Source organism: Macrotis lagotis, chromosome X (assembly GCF_037893015.1).
Source record: "Macrotis lagotis isolate mMagLag1 chromosome X, bilby.v1.9.chrom.fasta, whole genome shotgun sequence".
NCBI classification, from domain to species: Eukaryota; Metazoa; Chordata; class Mammalia; order Peramelemorphia; family Peramelidae; genus Macrotis; species Macrotis lagotis.
The window spans coordinates 379384581-379404110 of NC_133666.1; the positions used below are offsets into that span (position 1 = coordinate 379384581).

Genomic DNA, 19530 nt, shown 5'->3' on the forward strand with positions numbered 1-19530 from the left:
ATTGAACATCTGAGAAGCACCAGATTGCATAATTTACACAAAACACCCACGGGTATAGATTTTCCTTTAAACTGCCCTTTATGATTTTGCTTTTTAAAACAGCTGACAGGGCCATTCCCCATGTCACTCTTTTCCTGCCAGCACCATAGGGGATACAGTGGATGCAGCCCACATGTCTAATTCTTCACCACAGGATCTTTCTATGCAGATAATTAAGAGTGTGGGAAACATAGGGAAAGCATGATTTCCGGTATCTGAACCCTCATATATATCTGAACCTGTACAACAGGAAAGGGAGAAATAGGAGAGGGGGAGGAGGTAGATTTATTAGTGGGCTTTCTTCCATGCACACCTCATCCGTATGCCACGAAGAAAAAGAGAGAAGCTGCTCATTACCTAATGGATCATCAATCATGCTGTGCCTGTAACTAAAAGCCAACCTAAGGGCAAGAGTCCTGTTCACTGGCACTCAGCCAACAGTGTTAATTGTCACAGTTCTCATTTATTCACCTGTGGAATTTCCAACTTCCCCAACCTGCTGTCAGGAAGAAGTATGATAATGTAATGAAGGTCCAAAGAATGCTGAATACCATAAAATGCCCCATTTCTATCTCCACAGAAAGTATCCACCAAGCCAGATGATAGGTGGCTATCAATTTCACTGATGCAAAAGGTAGTTACAGTTGCACCTCCTGTTAATGGCAACAAGAGCCAAGTGCACAAATCTCCCTAGCGTAAGGGGGGGAAGGAATCAAAACAAAATGCTGATCTTTGAATATAAAATGCGTTCATTGCCTTGTTGGAAATGACATAACTGGTTAATTGTTATTGTGTTCTGCTTTGGGAAGCACTTGGAATCCTTTTTTGTTGTTGTTTAAACAGACTCATTCCATTATCAAGTAATCAGATAAAGAAGTTAATGATATGGTTTTATGCCTTGGATTGTTACTGAGAAATGTGGACTAGGGGTAGCAAGAGAATATGTGTGTGCATTGTTTTAATTGCTCAGATTGGTAAACCAATTTGTAGCAGATGTGCAGAGTAGCATGGGCCCAGGATCTGTAAAAATACTAGACTGAGACTAAAGGAAATCATGTTTATGAAAATTTCGACTTTTAATAAAATTTTAATCCCTCACACAAAAACCTTTCTCCACTGAACATGGGTCGGTTGCTCCTGAGAGATAGGCAAGCATCATTCCGAAGGAATGGCTTATGATGACCTCTGTTGCCCTCATAGACTCTGAAAGGAACTCGAACCCAAGAGAGATAGAGACAGTGCCACCAGGCCTGCAGTGACTGATCACAACTGATCCCAGAAAAGTCCAAGGTAGCCCATGGAGAGTTTCAGGCCATGGGGAATAATTGTTCTGCTGAAGGCAAGTGAGAAGGATGCCTTGTACAGTGTACCCCTCACTATAATAAACATAATTGTGCAAGTCATACCACCAATCATTTGGCATCTTCAATATTGAAATAATCTGTAACATGAAATCATGAATATAGAATATGTTGAAAGAGCCATGGACTGGGAAATCAGAAGACCTAAGTTCTAGTCCTTGCTTTGCCATTAACTTCCACCATGACTCTGGAATAGGCAGGTACAGAATCTCTGAACTGAAGAGACCTTTATAGTACTTCATTTAATCCAAGTCAAACTTGGTCAAAATCCCCTCTCAACTAAATGGTGATTCAGCCTTTCTTAAAAAACTTTCAGACATCTTCTGCCTTCTAAGGAAACTCACTCACTATTACTTGTCTCCCCCCAAATTTTCTTTATCTTCTGAAGACAAAAAAAAAAGTGAACCAGATGGTCCCTTCCAAATCCAAGAGTCTATAACTCTAGGACACCCAGTACATTGTAAGGCTATTGAAATTCACTACTATTACTGTGATAATGAGTGCATGTGAAAGTTCCATGAAAGTTTTGTGAGTGAAATAAAAATTGCCATCTCAATTTCTTAAAGTATCTAGTATATGAAGCAGTGAATTCACTAGACATAACACATGGAAGGATAGAGGCTAAGCTTTAATCAACTGGACTATATTGCTTTTATGTGTCATGCATTTCCTTGGACTTGTTCAGGAAAAGAGAAATGCAAAGAGAACTAGGAGCAGTCAGACTCATTTCCTCTAACCAGATCTCAGCCCACACTTGGAGATGTGAAAAAGTTAGCAAAATAAATCCATTGTGACACTTTGTCCTATATCAAAGCTATTACTTAAACAGAGGTTTTTAAGTAATAGCAAGTGAGAAAGAAAGCACTGCCTCCTACCCAACAGACGTATCATTTAGTGTGTTCAAAGGCCACTTTCTGCCTCTCCAAATTGATAGCAGCCTTTTGGGAGGGGGGGGGTGAGAGAGGGGAGGCTATTCTATTTTCTGTTCTACTTTTCCATTTTATTTGCTGTAACACTGAATTTTAAGTATCTCTAAAAATGCTTGATATGTTATTATTCTTTCCAGATATCCTCCGAGACCTAAGCAACGAACGCTAAGGAAGAAGGGAGGAATGAGGCTGGATACAGTGCAGTAAAACTGAGCACTATAAGGACAGGAAAAGGCACTGCAACTGGGCCCTGTTTTGTGTCATAATGAGAACTTACCATTACTTCTTGCTGTTTTTTTGGGTTGGTCAACCCTACCAAAGTTTCTCAAGCCCCTTCTCTAAGAGGACTAGTGGCTTTCCAGAGAAGAAAAAGACACTGGAGCTATCTGGAAGTACCAAGAATGAGCTTAATCGAGCAAAAAGGAGCTGGATGTGGAATCAGTTCTTCCTCTTGGAAGAATACACAGGATCCGATTATCAGTATGTTGGCAAGGTAGGATTCCTTTGCACACTTTTACATTCTGATTTTTAAAAGCTTGAAGAAGTCACTTCTCATAAATAGCTGGGGAGAATATGAGACTGTTCACGAAGAATTGTTGCTTATCTGGTAAGACTTTTTTCACATGAGTAGTTTCGGGTAAGAAGACTATAGCAAAAAGCTGAGAAATGTTAACAAAGAATAAAAGAAAATGTTCTCATCAAAATGAAACACCCACAACCATCCGCATAGGATTATCATAAATCCTTTAATTTTTACCTTCATATGAAAAATGCAGTCCAGTTATGCTATAAAGTAAGATGCATTAAAAATAGTGTGATAATGATTAGGCTTTTGCTCTCTGACGGATGGAAAGTTTCATTTTCTCACTGTAAAAGCCAACAGTCTAAGCTTAGCACACTGCCTGTCAGATCCAAATTAACTATTTCCTGGTAGCTCTACTGCTCCAGAGTCTCCTCTCATTCATTTAGAAGAGTCCTTTAGCCCTTCACTATATTATCATCCTGTGGAAGGGTTTGGTAGTGGGAGCTTTTGCTCTCAAAAGCTTTCAGAAGCAGTGAGATTAAAATCCTCTTTCTAAATTGTGGTCAAGTTCACAGAAATATCTATGTAAAGATGCTGTTTGCAAGTCTTATCTGATCACTTTATTGACCCAAAAGTATATTGGAGATTTTGTTTATTTCTTTACAGTAACCCCTGCAGAGCTGCCAGCGCTGAGTCAGGGAAATGAGGCTTGGTTATGTCCTCAGCCTGAGCCTCAAAGAAATTAAATTGTCAGCTACATTCTTGGCACAGAATTTCTGTAGCAAGCGAAGATGTAAGAGACAGAAAGGTTTGGTTCTTTAGGGATAATGATACTGTCAGGATTAAAAAAAAGTCATCCTTTCAACTCCAGAGATGAGAAAATGGACATGGATACAGCAAATAGGAGACTTTAAAAGATTCAATCTTTACAGACAAGTTTTGATTATCACCCCCTTTTCAAATATCTCTTCTAAGAAAGCTTGTAAATAGAATGAATGCTACTGATTCTAAGAGGTTCCAGTGTTCACTGGGAGACTTTCACACATATTTGAAGTAGAGTGTCAGAACTCACACCTTAAGAAATGATAAAATATCCCAGAAGAGAGAGGAAGAGGTACCCTTCATTGTTATTGCCTATATCTAAGTATTCCCTATTTTCAATGAAAGAAAAGGTCCTCAATGGCTCTGTCTGAGACTTTTGGTCTTTGTTTCAGTGTACTGAATTATTAATGGAGAATGATGTTTAAGGGGAAATATTCAATAGGAGTGTGAGCTAAGGCCTGGGGCTCAGAGGAGCTAGTCTACCCTTATACCCACATATACATTTACCGTGAATCTCAGAAGTAATGGTGACCTGAAGAAAATCTTATTTTTTTTTTATTCCTCAGGCTCTCTCCTCTCTGAAATTTGAGTAGTTCTAAGTTTATAGGCTTCTTGTGAGGATAGTTGATATAAAAATGATTATATAGCATTTTGTAAAATGTAAAAATGCTTTATTAGTGTTAAGTACTAACAACAGATGGTACTTTTTATTCAGCATCCCTAAATCCTTCTTCAATAATGTGCTTTAAAGCTTCGCTTCTCAAATTCTGTTTGTGCACTGTCGCAACAATTTTGTCATAATTTTAATATGGAAGGGACAGGATATTTCAGGATGCCAGAATCAACTGAGGATGAAGTTGTTGAAAGAAGAACTCAAGAAAATTAAGAATAGTCATTATACCAAAGTTTTAGAAATTATTTTAAATGTACCTGAAGGCAATAAAACAACCCACCTGCATTCAGGAGACCCACGGTGGACCACATATAAATAAGTACCCTTAAGGCAAAGAATAACATTTGTAAGTATCAATCTTAAAAAAAAGTCATTTTGTAATTTCTTTTAAATATTTTAGATAGCAGCAGTATAGTATAATAAAGTGTGCTGTGTCACTTAGTAGAACTGGCATCAGATCTTGGTTCTGACACATTAACTGCGTGACCATGAGCAAGTCACTTAACCTCTCTCAGACCCATTTTCTTCATCACTTAATTGCAGGTGGGAGGGGGGAGTATAATATTTGAACTACCTTCCCTACAGGGTCATTGCAAGAAGAGTACTGTGCAGCCTTTCACATGTGCTTTATAAGTGTAAGCTATGCCCAAACAATCAAACAATTCATTAATCAACATTTTAAAAAATGTTTTATCTATTTTTCCAACAGCTGGCAACAGTTTCCAACAATCATTTTTTGCAAAATTTTGAGTTTCACATTTTTTCCTTCCCTTCCTTACCTCCCCCCCCCCACCCTCTGACAGAAAGAAATCTAACATAATATATACGTGTAACTATTCAATAAAATTTTTTAAACATCTCTCGTGTGCCTGGCACTGGGGCTAAGAAGACAAAAATTAACTAAGCCCTGCCCTTGAGGGGCTTCCATTCTAACAGAGGAGAGATTTATTTCTAAGGAACCATAAAGCAGATATAAATCTGACACTTTGGGAAGGAAGAGAACAGCCTAATGCTTCCCAATATATCACAATACTTCTTGCTGTAGTGTCAGTCAGATATATAAAGGCAGATCTTCTGTTGCCCCAGTCTTATTTCCAGCTACCATTTGTCATGGATCAATGTTCTTTACGATACATTATTATTGAGAATATAGCTAGTATTCAGTAGCTACTGTCCTCCCTGTGTTTGCTCATTACTGAATGAGTGAGAAATTGGATCTTTAAAAGCATATTTTATTGATTAGCCTAAGCCTAACCACAGAGAGAACTTTGAAAAGAATTTTAAGTGAAATTGGCCATATAGCTGAATAATCTTTGAAGTCTGGTATCAAGAGAAGGATAATTGAGAAATCCTAATACAATCTTGACCTCTTTTCCCCTCAGTGATTGTCTGATTGTGACACTTGGCAGAAATTCAGTTTGAAAAAAAGGAAGGGGGGGGGAAGAATTAAGAGTGGAAAGTGATCAGAGTTAATTAGAGCAAAAACAATGACAAGTCAATCCAGACTCATTTAAGGATTCTCCTATCCCTTCCCCAACAATTATATTATAGTTTCACACACATATACACATGTATATTTGTGTGGGTGGGTGTGTATGACTATACTGTTGTTTGGGAAGAGAGAGAGGCAGAGCCTTAAGTGGAATTTTTAATAAATTACTTTTAAGATTACTTCCTAACAATGAATTTATTTATTAATATTTCTGCATATATATACACATACATATATACATTTATGTATATATTATGACTATAGAACTGCAAATAGTGTATATTACATAAATCACTAAGGACTGAAAAAACAAACCTGGTTTTCATAGTTTGGGGTAATTTCTTTTTTTTTGACTAAGCATAAGAATCACGTTTTGACTACTTAGTTACTGATTTCTGGGTAGACTGCAAGTCACTTCATTTTCCCCAAACAAATAAAACTCCTTCTATTTACATATGTATGTATATATACATATATATGTACATATATATATATATATATATATATATATATATATATATATATATTGCTCACTCTCATGTACAAATTCAGAGAGAAACAAGATTTTGAAAACCTGGATATTTCCCAGTGATTTTAAATAAACTAAAATTATGTTTTACCTTCCTGATAAAGAAAGCAAAGTACAAATCAAAGATGTTTCATTGGAAACATCCAGTCTCCAGCTGCTCTTTATTTAAACACTAGAATCACCAGAAGCGCTTTCAGAGCAATTTTAAGGAATAAACAGAGAAAATGATAGCAATCTGATCTGGAGGTTAACAAAAGCATGGGTCATGTGGTTAAGAATACATCATGGAGAAGAGGCTATAAACACTACTATGACCTAAGAATCAGCTAGTAAATAAGCACCCCAAACACACTCCCTGTATCTTTGGCATGCATTAGTCCTATTAATTAAAGAAATTACAGAGAGAAATTGCCTATCCATGTTTTCCTGCTGCTCCTCCTTTCCTATCAGATTCATATCCTTCAGCAATTCATTGAGAGATGTAATTGTCACTACCCTTTCCCCACAAGGAATCCAGCAGGATAATAAGATAAGATTAGGTTCAGAAAGAAAACAAATAAGATCATTTCCATTTGGATAGGACTTTCATACATCATTAGCACAGGGTATTCTCCTAACCGTCTGTAAAGAAGGCAATACAGTCATTATCATCTTCATCTTACAAAGAAATTGTGCCTGAGAGAGCCCTAGTGACTGATGGAAGATCACACAATTAGCAAATGGTAGACCTAGGACTTTCTGATTCTGTACTATATATCATATTTCCATCTCTTAGATGAGAAATTGAACATTTAATGTCTCAAAAATGTACTATTTGGAATAGACAAACCTATGAACCTCAAGTTTAACTGATAGTTGGACAGAAACCTCTTGAACAAAACCCTTAAGAGCCTCCATTTGAAGGTCTCTGATGTTGGGGAACTACCTTTTGAACCCATTCTACTTCATCAGCTTTAATTGTTAAGACATTTTTATTATTTCCATCAGAAGCATGTGTTTCTTTGCAACTTTGTAGAAGATGATAATGAAAAGGACTCTATAAGACCATCTAGTCTAAGTCACACCAGATGAAGAATTCTTTCTAGTACATCTCTCCAAAATGATCATGCAGTCTCTGTTTTGAGAACATTAATGGGCTGTATTGGGTATTCAGAAAGAACTAGCTCCTCATCTGTGAGAGTCTGCTGAGCCCTTTTCAGAGCTGCTCTTCTACCTTTCATTTCTCCCTACCACCCAACTTTCTACCTATAGCTCCAAGGTGCTGCAGTATGCAGTGACCACACCCTAATATGAGTTTCTCAACAGCTAGGCTAAACCAGGTTGAGGGTAAGTATATGTGAAGACTTCCCCCAATGGAATGGGCAGACGAGAACAATTTGTTCCAATGGCCATGGAAATGACTGAAGCAGACATAGAACGTAGTCATTGAAAACTCCAGAGTCACCCATTGTATCCTGGAACATTGCCAGTCATCTTAACTTTTGTCATAGTACTTCAGTGACTCAGGAGAAAGAGACTGTCAACTTTGTGCAAATGTGCCTCACTTAAATTCACTTCTTACACAAATGAACCCATTATCCTGTGATATCACTGTCCTCTTAAAACAATGGATGAGCAACAAAATAGAAGAGGGAATACCCTATATACTGAAGGTTTGGGGCAGTTTACTAGGAAGTTTTGCCCATGTTATTCTTAATTCTACTCTTTTCTTCATGACAGCCTTTTAGACAACTTTCATAGGATATAATCTTCAGTTCTTTTCTTATCGCCCTCCACTAGTTATTTTGAAGGTTGTCAGTGTCCTTCCTAAAATGTAGCTAGATTTGACTATATTAATCCAATTATTGTCTGATTAGTCCAAAGTATAAAGTTCATTCTCCTGTATGAGTAATGAAAAAAAAATGGTGGATTGAGAATCAGTAGTTGAAATCACAGCTTTTCCACTTACTACCTTAAAGATCCTGGTCAAGTCACTTAGATACTCTGTTTCTCAGTTTTCATATTTTTAAAATGAAGTGGTGGGACTGGATGATATCTAAAGTCTCTTTCAAATATAAATCTGATATACCATAACTTCCTTCTTTTTGAACTCTGACTTTATTAATACAGTCTTTTAAAGTTGTCATGTAACACTGTTACTGTTTAACACTTTTTGTGTTCTGGTGCAGTCAGGTTTAAGTGATTTAAGTATGAGAGTTGCATAGTTAATAAGTGTCTGAGGCTGTATTTGAACTCAGATGACTCTAGGGCCAGTGAGCTGTGCCACCCAGCTGTTTCATTTTTTTGGGGGGGATTTTTAAGATTAGATTTTTCAGGGTTTTTGTTTTTGTTTTTGTTTTCAGGTTTTTGGCGATCATTTGACCCAAAATACTCCACATCTTTTTTGCATAAATTGGTTTCTAGCCATATTCTTCTCCCTCCTGTTATGCCATTGAATTTATGAACCCAAATATAGAATATATAATACATATAAACATGTACTTATGTCTTAGTTTTCCTTGTTTTCTTTTAAATTCTTGCTGTAATTTAGCAGATTACAAAAATGTTTTATTTTTTTGTCCCAATGTTGCAAAAATGCCTTAGTTACATCAGATCTTAATCTTTTTGTCCAACTCTTTCATGGCATAGAAAAGTAAACTGCTTTACCCAAGGTCACACATATTGTAACTATCAGAGGCAAGATTTACTCAGATAGGCTAACAGTGATCTTTTCTTTGTACCATACAACTTCAGAATTAAATTTCAAAAAATGTTGTTCAGTGGCTTCAGTCATGTCTGACTCCTTATGACCCCATTTGGGATTTTCTTGTCAAAGATACTGGAACAATTTGCCATATCTTTCTCCAGGTCAATTTATAGAGGTAACTGAGGCAAACAGGGTTCTATAAATTCAGAGTCACACAGCTAGTAAGTATGTGAGGCTTGAATTCAGGTCTCTCTGACTCCAGATCCAATGCTCTTTCCACTAGTTATATTTAGTGGCATACTTTTGGAGAATATACTTTTATATTTTTCTGTAGAGCTAAGTTTATTTCCTTCTATTATGCCTGTAACAAAGAATACTTTATCAACCTTGATTATCATCTTTCTGCTTCCCTTTTTGTCCAAGTGCTGCCACTGCCTTGGTCTCTCCTCACTAGGGGAAACATTCTATTTGCTGCATGATGATGAGACATCATTTGCTATCTTTTTGAATCCATCTGTGTCAGAAGGAAATTGTAAGTTCTGCTTTCTGCAGTTACTACCACTTTGCCATGAATCATCACTATCATAGCTTCTGGGAGAGTATTTGATTATTCTAAATACAGGAATCCTGTTAAAGGAACAAAAGAAAAGATGGACTCCTCATCTTGCTGCTTCTGGAATTGCTTTGCTCAAAGCATTTTCATGAGATAGAATGCTGAGAAAGTGTCTGGGGCAGCAGCAGGCCCTTTCCAACAACTAAAGTGAACTCCATCCAAGGCAGCTCATGCAAAGAGCAACAGAATGAGCATATCTGACCAGGGCCTTTAGCTGCTTCTATTACCATATTCCCTGCAGGCAGGGAAAGTGACAGAAAACTAAGCAGCTAAATAAGATAATCAAACTAAAATAAGGAATCAGCCTGGGGTATGTTGTGCAATTGCTTGAGTCTTCTTTATCATTTTGCCTATGGGAACTTTTCTGCTGCTTGCAGGTCTCTTTTTCAAGAGAGAAAAAATGAATGCTCAGGCTCATAGAAAGGTGAATGAAGTCTTAAACAATTTTCTTCCCCAACTATAGGAGTCTGTACTCTGACCTATGCTCTGATTCTGTGTTTACCTGTAAACTGAATTGGGATTTAAGTTGCCAAAAAATGAATTTTAGCATTTCATACCCATTATAATGAATTTCTGTCTGCTTCTTAGATTACTAATAACTTATTGATTATTATAATATGTTCATCACAAAGGTCAAATCAAGATTCATATTTTTACCCTAGTCAAAACCCTATTCTTTTACGTTCTTTTCATTTGAATAGGAGTAAGAGATGCAGCATGTCAGTAGCACCCTAGCTTCCACTTAATTTCAAAAATGCAATTTTTTTCTAAAGTTTTAGTAAAAATGGAATGAAACCTTGCTTTGAATTATAATTGAACCCATGGTGCTTCTGGATAATTTTATAACATAGCTAGCATGACTGGTCTTTAAAATATCACTTTTTCAAAAAGGAAATGCCATTTTAGCCAACACTTCCTTTTAAACATATTGATGAATAAAATGCCACTACAAGGAAAGTCAGTAGTTAATAGCTATGTAAATCTATACTACAACCCACAAATTGAAACCACTAAAGTTTCTAGTCTAATTGAAATTATGAATATTTTCAGCATATCATCTTAAACACAGGAAGCCAAGAAAGTGTTACAATCAGAATCATATGTTTAAATAACAAGTCCAGAAGCAAAACATACAAGAAACTCCCTCTTTGTACTTGGTACATAATGAATACTTAATAAATTCTCTCTCCTCTGATAGTTCTCAGACAATATTAGAGCCTAATATGACTCACAGGAACAAATTAGCTTTCTTTGAGTTGATGCAAGGATCTGATGTCACTAGACAATAGTTTGCTTTATCCATGAATTCAGATGACAATGAAATAAAACCTTCACCAGTAGGGACTTTAAATGTATCTGCATTCACTAAAATATTTTCTTTCAAGACAGTTTTGATTATAAGGGTAAAGGAAAGAAGAGAATTCCTCCTAGAGAACCCAGAAGAATCAGTAGATTTTTTTTATTTTGGGTTTTTTTTGGTTGCTTTGGGGTGGGGGTGGAGGGGCTTGTATCAAAAAAGAAGTATAACCAGGATTGGTGAAAGCTGAATGATGAATCAAAGTTGAAATGATTCATAAGAATAGGAAGATAAGACACATTATAGAATATTTCAGTTGAGAAATATTTATATTTCCTTCAACTTCTCTGTTCACATATTACATATATTCATGAGGGAATGCATTTTAAAAGATTAAAATCTATTCAGTTGTGAAAGATAAGGATAAACATTGTAGATGGACCAGTAGCATTCAGAAGACTGGAAAGGAAAAATGGTATGGCAAAGCTAAAAGCATAAAAGATCACTTTAGGTTGGACTTTAGAGATAACTGAAGGAAAGAGAAATTAAAATCAGATAGAAAGTTGAAAAAGTTATCACAGATAAAGCATCTTAAGGATAAATTTGGAAAGAGATGGAAAAATGTTTTTCACTGATGGGAAGATATCACTATTGTTAAAATATTGATGAAAAATGAAAGGAGGGAGGGAAATTTCAAGACAAAACTGAAAAAATTCTTCCCAATCTTTATAAAATAAAAACATAAATAGTCAAAGAAATGCTGAAGTCCGCTTTTGGTAGGTGTTTGAGTTCAGGAGGTGTTACTAAAGATCAGACCAGCTATGAACTTGACTCTCATACCTGATCTGAAAGTTTTGTCCAGATAGCTCTCTTCTGGAATTTAAAAAAAAAAGTTTGGAATCCAAGGTTGAAACCAAAAAAAGTTTGCTGTTGTACAGACTCTGCCCCTCAGTGGAATGCCAAAGAAATAAGAAAAGAGAAAAGATGTCATTCTTACAAAGGCAAATGTTTAACAATAGAAAGAATTGGGAGGAGAGATTTGCAATGGTGTTACTTTCAAAAAAACTGTAATCAGTATAAACATGCCTTTCTAGTATTCCATTTGGCATTTCCAGTTAGTCTTCCACTCTGAAAACATTTAAATGCTCCTTGATGCAAAGCACAAGCCAGGCTTTGAGAATGATGAAACATACACCCTGCTCTTAGGATGTTTATTATCTAATGGGAGAGGAAGGCATCTTCCTAAATAAAAATAATGGAAGGAAGAGTGAGAGAACAAAATAGAGACATAGGTCAACTATTATGAAAACTTTGAGGAAAAGATCTTTCACCTGAAAAAGCCAAGGAAGATTTAATGGAGGATGTTTCACATGAGTTAAGCTTTGAAAAAAAGAAGACTGTCCCAATATATTGAAACTCCTTTTGGGCTTGGAAAAGTTTGGATGAAAAGTCAGATTTGACCAGTGATTCTAAAAACAATGGACCTTGCAAATTTGCAATTAGGCAAGGATCCTCTTTGATAAGAACCAACATGATAGAGGAAAGCAGTAAAGTTTCGAGCTATGCAGGGAGATAATGGGAAGTTTATTCTAGGAGTAAGGGAGAGATTGGTTCAGCTTGGTTATAAAGGTCAGAATAAAGAGAAGTGGAAGTCAGAGAGGATCAAATTTATACTTGATGGGGGGTGGGGAGAAGGGAAACAGAAATGCTCTAATAGTTATTGAAGAGGAATGAGCTCCCTTCGAAGGGAACGGGTATATAGTATATAGTTCAAGAAAAGGTTGGATCAACATTTATCAGGGAAATTGCAAAAGAAATTTTTATTTAGATTGAAGTTGAATTAGAAGGTCTCTAGGATCCCCATTTATGAGATTCTGGAAAAGATTCAATGGACACCTTTTCCTTAATCTCTAATCTTAAACTTAAGCTATCTGAAGGACACCTCAAACAACTTTTCCCCTCTCACACCTCAAATCAGCATGTCAAAATTAACAACCTCTTCACACCCTAATCTTATATCTTCTATATATTTATTTCTCTTGATGGTACTTTCCTTCACCCCTAGTTCCAATTGTCTGCTATATTTCTGTCTCATTTATCTCCTTTTCTCACTCATCTAACAGCTTAGCTCAAACCATTATTTTCTCTTGCCTGAATCATTGGAATATCTTCCTAACTGGTTTTTCCTCTCTGTATGTCTCTTCTCTCTTAGTCGTTCTTTAAAATGCTACCAGAATCATCGACCTAATGCATGAGTCTCATCAGTTCACACCCATGCTGAAAATCTTTCCATAAATTATCCAGGAAAATACTAATTCATTAATTTGGTATTTAGACTCTATAAAATCTAGTTTTTAGATTTTGTTAGATTTCCAGATCTTTCCTTTTAAACTTTACTGTTGACTATGTACCTTTACACACCCTGTCCTTCAGGCAAATTGGACAGGAGACCTGATCACCTCCAGTCTTTTCTTGCCTTGATATATTTACACATTTCTATTCCAAAATGAATATTCCAAAATCTTCAAATCTTTTCTGCCCCAGAGAAATATTGTATGAAGATCAGTAAAAATGAAATAAACAGAACCAGAAAAACAAGATACACATTGGACTTCAATAATAAAAATGGAAAGAACAAAAACAGCAAAATTGAATGCTGTAGAATTATAATGATCAAGTGTGCTCCTGAAGAAGAGATAAGGAAATGCACATACTTCATTTCTTCATAGAGATGAAAGACTATAGAAGGAGAAGGAGCACATAGGATGTAACCTTGGTTGATGCATTGGTTTTCCTGAAGCACTTTTTCTTTCTATTTTTTCTTTGTAAGAAGGAATGAACCAATAGAATAGGAGTGAGAGTGTAGTTGAGATTAGAATAATTTTGTCATGGACCCATTTGTGATTCCCTTCAGTTCTGCCTAACTGCACATAAGAAGAAAAAAAAAGGAGGATTATAGGGGTGATTCAGGGTTGGAATTTGACAAAACCTGAGATTAGATAGAACAAAGGAGAAAGAAATTTGAGAATAAATGAGAGAATTGAACTGGGGGTTGAGACTGGAAAGAAGACAGGAAAATTAATGAAGTATAGAAAGATTGTGGGTTATGATGAGAACAATGAATAGGATGGAGTAGATAAAAAAACAGATAGCAATATAAATTTTAAAAAACAATCAGAAACAAAAATAAATTATCTTCAGCCTTTAAAGGTACATCTCAGCACCACCTCCCTGATAAATGTCTTTACTGATATTCTCTCTCCTTCAAATCCCTCTGGCTATGGAAAAATATGAACTCTTCCACATTGTATCATATTAGTTATTTGCATACATATCTGATCAGATCATAAACCATTAAAAAGCAAAAGATATATGCCATCTTTTCATTCCCAGTGCCTAACATAGTACTTTGCAAATAATCAATACTTAATAAATGCTGTATTTATTTGAATTAAATATTAGTTCAATGGAGGGGGGGCTTCAACAGTGTGAAATGAGAAGCAAAACTGGAAAAAACCAAAGCATGGAGTTGACAGATAAAAAGTAAATTCATTTTTCAACAATTCACAAGAAACATTAATGTGTAAACAAATCAAATAAATTATATTTCAGGGGGAAAAAAAAGAAAAAACTTGAGCAGGGAAGTCCATGATGCACAAGAAAGTAGCTGGTAGAGGCAGCTATATATACTGTGCTATCAAGGAAAGCATAATGGGACACATATTTTTAATTCATTTTTGCCAGCTACATTTTCTGTCAATTACTTTTGAACTTTCATCAAAAGAATGCTTATTTGTGAAATAATTTCATCTTAAGGCTGCCTCCCCACTATTTGTGCTACTAAAGAATGAGAACCTAAAAAAATCTACCAAGACAAAGTTGTTATTAAAATATAGTTATGAAAATCTATAGCACCTTTCAGACTTGGATTTTACTTGCATGATTTTTTTAATGCAGGTTTAGATGTTATTCAAAACTTCCAAAGAATGAGAATCATTTACTTTCTATTGCCATACTATGACTGTTGTGTTATAGTGAATGTTTTTACTGGTTTTTTGTTTGTTTCCATTTTTTCAATTGAGAAAGGATGGGCTTAGAATAATTAATGATCTCTCTAATGGAAACACTGATTTTGCTTGCCCCCTTTTAAGATTCTAGATTGTAGATTGTTATGTGAATAGAATCTACATGTCCCCCCCCTCTTAGAATCAAAGGTCTAGAGCTGGAAAGGAAATCAGAAGTCATGTAGTTCAACCCATTCAGTTTACTGAAGAGGAAACTGAGCTTGTCAGGTCTATTCCTTCTAATTTTTCCCATGTCATATATTGTCTTTTCCAAAGAAAGCCATTAGTAATCAACTACAATACTGGCATAAGTGTTGTTTTGCTTGCCTCTTAAAGTAAAACATAGTTGTTAAATCAAATTAAGAAATTAGATGCCTTGTAAATTTAACAGGAGAAATTCAGCAGTGTATTGACTATTTCTGTTTTATTCAACAAGATTATACTTCATTTACTATAATGTTCTTAAAATGCTATGTAATATAGAGATGAAAAATGGGTAATCCTAACTCAGCTACCTATCACCCATAATATCTTGAATATGTAATTTCACTTCCTTAGGCCTCAGTTTCTCATCTTCAAAATAAGACATTAAAACTAGATGAATTTTGAGGATCCTCTATGCTGCAAATCTACATTCCAATGATCTTAATCAAATGCTATTTCATGCATATTATAGATATCCTGTAAGTAGTAGCAGGAATTGTATTCAGGAGGAAAATATAATCAATAGCTACATATAGAAATTCAGGTTCCAACCAGTAAAACAATAAAACAGAGAGATGAGTAAAGAAACCCAATAAGCCAGAAAGGGGGTGTTAGACCTAATAGGAATCACAGCCTACTTCAGGCCCATATTCATTTCAAAAACTTTTGTGAGCACAGAAAAAAGAACAGTATTATTTTTATTTTTAAGTTTTTATCTATTGTCTTCCCAGACAGTGGTGAGGAAAATAAAACAAAACTGGGCATGCCAAGGAACTTAAACATAGAGACAGATAAAATTGGGTCTTTAGCATAGTATCTGTCTCTATTCCTTGGTCCCAAGGAAATTGCATTATTAGTGATTTCAAATATGCATTTTTTAATTTAATTTAATTTAATTTAATTTAATCACAACATTACTATCCAGGTACTGCAACTTTTACAAGTGCAATCAATTTCTCTATGACATAAGGTTCACAGGTGGATTGCCAGGGAGCAAAATAGAGAAATGTAATCATTCAAGATTCTGTAAGCTGATTCCCAGGAAAGGAAACCTTTAACCAATGGGCTTACCACTTTTTCCCCCAGGATTTATTACTTCTATTACTATGACTATAATGGTGGGTTGCAAAAAAATGTTCCATGGAGTATACATATGAAAACATTTTAAATTTTTTAAATCCCAAATAAGGTAAACATAAAAATAGAATTTTTTTGGTTTCCTTGGAAAGCGCCCCCATTTTAGGCATAAACAATGGTAGCTAAGAATGATTTTTTTTAGATTTTTGCAAGGCAAATGGGGCTAAGTGGCTTGCCCAAGGCCACACAGCTAGTCAATTATTAAGTGTCTGAGACCGGATTTGAACCCAGGTACTCCTGACTCCAAGGCCAGTGCCTTATCCACTACGCCACCTAGCCGCCCCAAGAATGATTTTTTTAAGGCTTCTATCTCTGAATTGAAGTGCCTCTATTGATGCCAATATAGATCTTCATATCTGTATGTGTGTGTTTGTGCATGTACAATATCTATATATACATATGTATGTATGTATATAGACATTAGTGTGCACACACAAAGGATAGCCCATGATGCTTGGATATGGCAATTCCTAAAGAGACTACCCATTAAGCCAGAGAAGTAAGATCTGAATTGCTGAGATTCATTCAATGCCTCCACTAAATCAATTTCTGCTTGGATATCTGGCATTCAGTTTGATTTAGTGCAAGCTTGTGAGTTTGAAAATGTTGGAGTAAACAACAGCCCAGTCTGCTGTCACAGGCTGTCTGGGAGGAGCCATACACTGCAGCATCCAAGAATGCATGCCCCTCCGGGATAGCAACTAAGGGCAGCAAACTATATTTTGAGGGGGAAATAGCTTAGAGCAGATAATAAACTAAAAGGCATTTGTTAATTGATAAAATCCCAAATGAATAATAAAACCCATTTAGGTCTTATATTATTTGTGCCAGTGGAATTTTGCAACATAACCTTGTCTGAGATCTAATTTAGCCCAGACAAATATAACCAAGAAATTTTGTAATCAATGGAAAAGAGCCATGCCCTGGTTTATGCAATGCTTGAAGGACTTGGAGCATATGAAGTTCACCTTGAAAACCAAGGAAAAGAAACTACTGCTGTTCTGTGTTTTTTATCATTTGGTAGTTACTTTACTTCCTCTGACATTAAAGTGTCAGTTCAAGGCATTCAAGTGCAAGAGAAAATTGTCAGGGGAATTAATAAATTTCTCTTGAGCTTAGATTAAGAACTCCTTAGCTTTTAGCACACTGCCAAAAATTCTCTTCCCCATAATGCAAGGTAAGTTTCAGTGGCTGCTAAATCTACCAAAGGATACAAAATGGAATTGAGCAGAGTAAATTGGCATCGCTGTGAATGCTAGAGCTTTTATGTGATTATTTGAGTGCATCAAAAACTGTTTACTGGGTATGAATCGAGAATGTTTATACACAATACAAAAATTTTAGAGAAAATATTCACTTATTTTCATGTTGATTTTTGCCCCAACCCCAGTCAAATGAAAAGACAACACCAATACTATTTCAACATTTCCATAGCACTTTAATTTATGATTATATTCATTTTCCTCCCAACAACCCAAAAAGATATGAAGTTGAACATTATTATCCTAAGTTTACTGCTGTGGAAACTGAGGCTCATGATCAGAATCACAAAATATTGCTCAAAGATGGGATTTGGCAACTCCAAGTTTACTATAATTTCTAAGTAGAAAGTATTTTAAGATTTTCTGGGATTTGAAATAATTAAGGAAGTTATTATAAATATGGAAGGGGGCAAAGGGTTTTCAAACTCAATCACTGTTGGAGTTTTATTTGCTGTTGCTGAAAGAATGATTAATCATATATATTAAAATGGTTTCTAGACTGAACATACTTCTTTGTGACTTTGTATTTAAATGCTAGTGAATGGTAACATTCAAATAATTGTGTGTTGTTCTTTGAATAAAAGGATAAAATAACTGATCATGAGACAGCTAAATAGCTCAGTGGATAGAGCATGGAGTCAAGAAAATGCTTCCTGAATTCAAGTCAAATCTCAGGCATTTATTAGCTATGCGACTCTGGGCAAGTCACTTAACCCTGTTTCCATCAATTTCTTCATCTGTAAAATGATCTGGAGAGGAAATAAATCACTACAGTATCATTACCAAGAAACCCCAAATAGGATCATGAAGAGTCAGAAAACAATCGAAAAATGACTGAACAGCAACAGTAACTGACCATAAATAGGATGTGTACTTTGAAAGTTTTGTTTTGTTTCTCAAATGGTAGGGATGCCTTTGCACTGAGAATCTTTGCCTTTTTACTTTGGCTCTCCTTCTGTTGCCTTTAGCCAGGGAAAAAACCCAACTATTTTTTATTTTCTTTCTGTGAAAGTAACTAATCTATAAGGAAGTCTAACTTATCACTAATCTAACTGAAACTCCTGAGTTAGCCTCAAATTCAACTTATCGATAACTGAGATAATCATTTCCCCACTAATTTCTGAAAACCAGTATTTTTACAGTACAATATGATCATACCTCAGTCATCTTTGATTCTTTTCAATCTTTTCTCACACTCACAATCATTGGTTTAGCCATTCAATGTTTGGTAAAAGTTTTTATGAATCCACCAGTATGCTAAGTACTAAGAATAAAAAAACTAAAATGAAATCATCTATACATTATATGTGTTTTGTTGTGGTTGAGTCATTTTAGTAATGTCTAACTCTTCATGATCCCATTTGAAGATTACTTGGCAAAATTACTATAGGCACTTCCTTCTCTAGTTCATCTTACAGATGAGCAAACTGAGGCAAATAGGATTAAATGACTTGCCCAAGGCTACCCAGCTGGTAAATGTCTGAGGCCAGATTTGAACTGTTGGAGATAAGTCTTCCTTGACTCCTAGTCCACTGTGCCATCTAGGTGCCCTAACTACATAGGAGTACATATAAGTAATTAAAAACATACAAAGAAATGTCAAAAATCAGATATATATATATAATGGTTGGGATGGGACTGAATAGGAAGGAAAGGTCTTTGCCAATCAAACCAGTTTTCTTAAATTCCTATTATTTACTGGACATTGCGCTAGATCCTTGAAATACAAGTAAAACTAATGAAATAATCCCTGTTGTATAGATAAGTACACACACACATACACACACACACACACACATACCACACACACATATCTGTGTAAATATAGACATATATGTATAGTATGAATAAAAAGAGAATAAATACAACTATATACAAAGTAATTCCTACATCATCTTT

General features: G+C 35.4%; 1 protein-coding gene across 2 annotated transcripts in view; it reads left to right on the forward strand.

The window, feature by feature from the left end:
* The window catches only part of CDH6 (cadherin 6), a 167910-nt gene that overhangs the window by 86764 nt on the left and 61616 nt on the right, over positions 1-19530 (forward strand). For both annotated transcript variants that reach the window (XM_074208328.1, XM_074208331.1), the window contains exon 2: positions 2467-2822. In XM_074208328.1, coding sequence (XP_074064429.1) covers positions 2595-2822 — 228 coding nt within the window. In that variant the 5' untranslated portion in view covers positions 2467-2594. The remainder of the gene's footprint in view (positions 1-2466; positions 2823-19530) is intronic.